The sequence below is a fragment of the Sus scrofa genome, chromosome 12 (genome assembly GCF_000003025.6).
Source record: "Sus scrofa isolate TJ Tabasco breed Duroc chromosome 12, Sscrofa11.1, whole genome shotgun sequence".
Taxonomy (NCBI): domain Eukaryota; kingdom Metazoa; phylum Chordata; class Mammalia; order Artiodactyla; family Suidae; genus Sus; species Sus scrofa.
Genome location: NC_010454.4, coordinates 44822268 through 44827946, shown reverse-complemented (window position 1 = coordinate 44827946; position 5679 = coordinate 44822268). Strand labels below are relative to the sequence as shown.

The window sequence follows — 5679 nt, the reverse complement described above, 5'->3', positions numbered from 1 at the left end:
TTTCCTCAGGCTCACTGAATCTTATTTCTTGGGGGGGAGGGGGTGGATGAGGTCAGGGGAGAGGCAGCTTGGCCCTCCTGCCTGGGCAACCTCCACCTGCCCCTCCTATTGCATCCAGAGCCAAAGCCAGCTGCCCTCCCACCCCCTTTCTTGCTTCCCTAAATACTCTGGGCACTGAACTGCTTGTTCCCTGGCTCAGGGCCTGGTGGGGAAGAGACAAGACTTCATTCTCTTACCTTCTCCATCCCCTTCGGGGTAGACCCTAGTGAGTAAGAGAGTGAGGACAGAGAAACTCAGTTTCTAACTCCTGCCTTGACTTCCCACACTGCTGGTGCCTCTGACCCACCCATCCCACCCGTTGTGATTGTTTACATGACGCTCCTTCACCACACCGGGCTTGGTCCCCAACATCCAGCGCAGTGCCCTTAACACGGTAAACGTGGTTGTGGCAGAAAGGAGGGCAAGGCCATTTCCTGCTCCTGGGGTCCCAGCGGCAGGACTCCGCCAAGTGGGCGGGGGGCAGTCCCCCAGAAGCTCGGAGAACCTGGCAGCGCGGTCACTCCACCTCGTCGCCCCGCCTCTGTGGGCGAGGCCTGGCCGCCGACTCCAGTCCTGGGAGGGGGCGTGGCCAGGGCGGGGAGGTGCCGGCCCCGCCCTCCGGGGGAGTCACGTAGCTCTGCGGCATCCGCAGCCTCATTTAGAGGAGCCGGGGCTGGAGCCGCAGCTGTTGCGGATCTGAACCTGACCTGCTGGGAGCTGTTCCTGTGGCTGCCGCAGCGAAGCCGCTGCGCACAGGTGAGGCCCGAGGTGAAGCGAGAGCTGCTCAACGTCTTCGCTTCCTCTCCCCGACTCTCCCCCCTGCCATCCTTGCCCTGCGCCCCGGGGCTCCTGGATATGCCTTCTCAGCTCTCTCCCTACATCCTCTCTCCTTTCTGTTCACCCGAAGCCCCGTGACTCAGCCTCTCCAACAGCACCCCTTCCCCTTAAATCTTATGCAGCTTTTCCAATCCCTAGTCTTCCTCTGCCTACTGGATTTTTCCTTGGGGTCAGCCTCTCCCTCCTAGACCATTTTAGTCTCAGCCTGCTCCCTCTCTTAGGCTGAGTTTCTTCTCCAATTTTCCTGCCTTCTCTGTTCGCCTGGTCCTAGGTCATTCCTCCTGACTAGTTAGCTTGTCTCACCATCACCTCCTAACAAGTCTCCTCCCTGCTTCTCCTGCATCTCACCCTCCTTTTCTCAGGCTCTCCTCATTCCTTTCACCCGTTACCCTCTGCTCCCATCTCCTGACTGCCTAGGCAGTCAGATTCAGGCTGTGGAGAAGAGGTTATGGAAGCCCTTGGCTTTGTTTTGTGCCACTCTTATTACTCCCTGCCCCCACCCTTTTCCTCCAGAAGCTGAGGGAAGAGGGGTGATGGGTACTTTAGCCTCGTTCTGAAGGCTGGGAAGTAAGTGCACTTTCCCGAGGCCCTGCTGAGGATGAGAAGAGGCAAGTTGGAAAGGCCAGGGTTTATGCCTACCTGAAGAAGGGCCAAATTCAGTGAAGGAAGGATTGGCATCTTTATTTGGGCAGTAGTTTCATAAGAAGACCTATAGTTTTGGGGCTGCTTACTCCTCCCCCATCCCCCTGGGGGGGGTGCATCTGGGAAGGGTGCCCACCAGGGACAAAAGGAGATGTGGGAACTGGGGCTCTGAGCCTCCTAGCTGTCAGAGGGATCGGTGCCACTTTGATGCCCAGGACCCATGCCAGGGACTCCTGCTCTGTTCCCAGCCCCTGCTTGCTGGCGTGGAAGGAAAAGGCCATTTGGCCTATGTGGAAAGGAGAGGAAGCAGAAGAGGTAGTAGGTGGTGGTAGGTAGTAGCTTTTTTTTTTTTTTTTTTTTTTTTTTTGCCTTTTCTAGGGCCGCTCCCGCTGCATGTGGAGGTTCCCAGGCTAGGGGTCTAATTGGAGCTGTAGCCACCGGCCTATGCCAGAGCTACAGCAACGCCAGATCCAAGCTGCGTCTGCAACCTACACCACAGCTCACAGCAACGCTGGATCCTTAACCCACTGTGCAAGGCCAGGGATCGAACCTGCAACCTCATGGTTCCTAGTCGGATTTATTAACCACTGCGCCATGATGGGAACTCCAGGTAGTAGCTTTTATGTCTTGTCTCCATCCTGCAGAACTGTCACCATGCCCCACTCCTACCCAGCCCTTTCTGCTGAGCAGAAGAAGGAGCTGTCTGACATTGCCCTCCGGATTGTAGCCCCAGGCAAGGGCATTCTGGCCGCAGATGAATCTGTAGGTAGGTGGAGGCCTATGGTCAGGTGGGGAAGAGGTGGCTGGGGAGCCCTGCAGATGACCTTGTCACCCTACTTTGTTTACCCCCAGGCAGCATGGCCAAGCGGCTGAGCCAAATTGGGGTGGAGAACACAGAGGAGAACCGCCGGTTATACCGCCAGGTCCTGTTTAGTGCCGATGACCGTGTGAAGAAGTGCATTGGAGGTGTCATCTTCTTCCATGAGACCCTCTACCAGAAAGATGATAATGGGGTCCCCTTCGTCCGTACCATCCAGGATAAAGGCATTGTCGTGGGCATCAAGGTGCAGCCACTGGCCCTGGATAGGGGCTGAGCATGGAAGGAGGTGTGTGTGTGAGGGGCGGCAAGGGGAATCCTGCCTGCGTTCAGCCCTGTGCCTCTGTTTCCCCTTCAGGTGGACAAGGGTGTAGTGCCTCTGGCTGGTACTGATGGAGAAACCACCACTCAAGGTACGGGATGGGTGGGCTTCAGGACACCAGGTTGCTGGGTGGTCGATGGTGGCACAGAGAAGCAGGGTAGTGAGGCTGGCACTTTGCCTGCAGGACTGGATGGGCTCTCAGAACGCTGTGCCCAGTACAAGAAGGATGGTGCCGACTTTGCCAAGTGGCGCTGCGTGCTGAAAATCAGTGAGCGCACACCGTCAGCACTTGCCATTCTGGAGAATGCCAACGTGCTGGCCCGCTATGCCAGCATCTGCCAGCAGGTGTGTGTGCATGCGCGTATGTGTATGTGGGGGGGGGGGTCAGATAGGTGCTCTATGCCTGGTGGTGAGACGGTTACATGGCTTTCTTCCATCCCACCTACCACCCCTCCCAAACTACTCTGCTCTTACCTGCAGAATGGGATTGTGCCTATTGTGGAACCTGAAATCCTGCCTGATGGAGACCATGACCTCAAACGTTGCCAGTATGTTACAGAGAAGGTGAGTCCACGCCGGGCACAGACCTATACCGCAGAGACAGCCTGACAGTCCCTGGCTCAGATGCAGGCACTTTCCTCAAGCACTCTTTCACTTGGTCCCAGCACATACCTGTGAGTCTGACCTATATCCACCCTCACAGTCATGGCCACCCCTAGACAGTAAGTGGCAGGGGCCCAGGACTTCAGTAAACCTCTGATCTGCAGGTCCTGGCTGCGGTGTACAAGGCCCTGAATGACCATCACGTGTACCTGGAGGGGACCTTGCTCAAGCCCAACATGGTGACTCCTGGACATGCCTGTCCCATTAAGTATAGCCCGGAGGAGATTGCCATGGCAACTGTCACTGCCCTGCGTCGCACTGTGCCCCCAGCTGTCCCAGGTACCAGCCTGCTTCCAAACCTGTTCCTTTCCCTAAGATTCATTCCAGGTTCTTCTTGTGGCCTTTAGGGTCTCCTTACGCTGACAAAAAAAAAAAAGGAGCGACCAATCAGTTTGTCTTCTTTTCTCCACCTTAGGAGTGACCTTCCTATCTGGGGGTCAGAGTGAAGAGGAGGCATCTCTCAACCTCAATGCAATCAACCGTTGTCCCCTTCCCCGGCCCTGGGCCCTCACCTTCTCCTATGGGCGTGCCCTGCAGGCCTCTGCACTCAATGCGTGGCGAGGGCAACAGGACAACGCTGGGGCCGCCACGGAGGAGTTCATCAAGCGGGCCGAGGTTGGGAGCTAGAGGCGGTGGTTGGGGAAGTGGGGTGTAGTGGGGCTGGGGGCGGGACCTGGACGCTATAGCCTGGGCGGGGTTTGGCCCCTCTGGACTGGGTCAGCCTGCTTAACCGCCCCCCTCCTTTTGCAGGTGAATGGGCTTGCGGCCCAGGGCAAGTATGAAGGCGGTGGAGAAGATGGTGGAGCGGCAGCACAGTCCCTCTACATTGCTAACCACGCCTACTGAGGACCCACTCCACGCCACAGCCCTGGGCCTGGCCACCTGCTCCCGGTCTTGCCTGTAGTTATGGCCAGGGCCAAGTATCCATGCAGAGCAGAGATGCCTCCATCCAGCACTGAGTCATCTTCCTTTTTTTCTCCCCCTCTCCCCTCTCCCATTGCTGCACCTGGGACCATTGGATGGGAGGATAGGGAGCCCCTTGACTGAGGGCAGGAGAACTTGCTAGATGTCAGAGCAGAATGCCTGGGTCTCCCCCCACCTCTGCCAGCCCCGACAATTTCCCCACCGTGGGGTTGCTTATCCTTGGGCTCTCCTTGCCCACCCCCTCTCCTGGGATCAGAGGGTAGGACACCAGAGCTTACTCATGCTTTGGCTACATACCATATAGCAAATAAATGGTAGCAAAACATGCTACTTTGTCTGTCTGTTTTACACATCCAGTTCCCAACCTCCCAGTTTCTGATCTCCACCAACTCTGTCTCTGAGCCCCCTCTGACCGTGGAGGTGGAGATGGTGGGTTTTGAGTTTTACTGGGCTCACCCAGTCACTCTTCCCAGCTCAGACTCTTGCCTCTTGATGTCCAGGGCTGGACCAGGGCAGGATGGAGGGCTGCAAGGCTTTTAGAACCTGCCACTTCAGAGGCACTTGGCTGCAGCCGCAGGAGGATGGAGTGAGGCAAGACTCAAGCAACTTCTGAAAGCAGCTTTTGCGCAAGGCCCAAAATGGGGTTAAGGGGATGGGAGTCTCCCACTTGCTGTGTTGAGCCCTGCTGGGGCTTGACACAGGGTGCTAGGGGAGCCGCTGGAGGAGGAGTACCCGGGCTTAGGCCCAACAGGGAAAATCTCCAAGGCTCAGCACTGCCAGACCCAGCAGGATATCTAAGAGGTTGCCAAGGGCTATTGTCCACTCTTATTTGTGATAGATGGAGGCACCGAGGGAGCCAGTTTAAGAGCCAGTGGGCAAGAGCAGACCTGGTGAGGTCTCAGGCTGAACTTGGCTGGGGCTTGGGTGTAGTAGGTTCGGCACCTGGCTCTATCTGAGCAGATGAAAAGATGAGAAGCTTTGAGTTGAGTGTGTTCTGTGTGAACTGGGGAGGTCATGCTCTATGTAAAGTGCACAACCAATGCTTCACCCAGATAATTATTTGCAATAAGGAAATGTAGGCCCAGTAATGGCCTGATCTTACATTAACAAAAATAGCTAACACATAGCACTCTCCTGCCAGGCCCTATTCTAATCACTTTACATTTGTTAACTCATTTATATAACAATTCTATATAAAGTAGATATTATTTCTACCCCTACTTTTATTTCTCCTTTTTTTTTTTTTTTTTTTTGTATTTTCTTGGGCCGCACCCGTGGCATATGGAGGTTCCCAGGCTAGGGGTCTAATCCGAGCTGTAGCCACAGACCTACGCCAGAGCCATAGCAATGCGGGAATGCGGGATCCAAGCCACATCTGCGACCTACACCACAGCTCAGGGCAATGCCAGAACCTTAACCCACTGAGCGAGGCCAG

General features: G+C 55.9%; 1 protein-coding gene across 2 annotated transcripts; it reads left to right on the top strand.

The window, feature by feature from the left end:
- Positions 674–4571, top strand: ALDOC (aldolase, fructose-bisphosphate C). Of its 2 annotated transcripts, none has more exon segments than NM_001243928.1 (9): positions 674–795; positions 2163–2284; positions 2371–2582; positions 2694–2748; positions 2842–3002; positions 3138–3221; positions 3425–3599; positions 3736–3935; positions 4071–4571. In NM_001243928.1, coding segments are annotated over 8 exon segments (1095 nt in total). In that variant the 5' UTR covers positions 674–795; positions 2163–2172; the 3' UTR covers positions 4167–4571.

Excerpts from the sequence above, each read along its gene's own strand:
- ALDOC (XM_005656989.3), top strand. The coding sequence starts at position 2,173 with ATGCCCCACTCCTACCCAGCCCTTTCTGCTGAGCAGAAGAAGGAGCTG. Across the intron at positions 2,285-2,370 it reads GGCCGCAGATGAATCTGTAG|GCAGCATGGCCAAGCGGCTG; the intron begins GTAGGTGGAGGC and ends GTTTACCCCCAG. Across the intron at positions 3,600-3,735 it reads TGTGCCCCCAGCTGTCCCAG|GAGTGACCTTCCTATCTGGG; the intron begins GTACCAGCCTGC and ends TCTCCACCTTAG.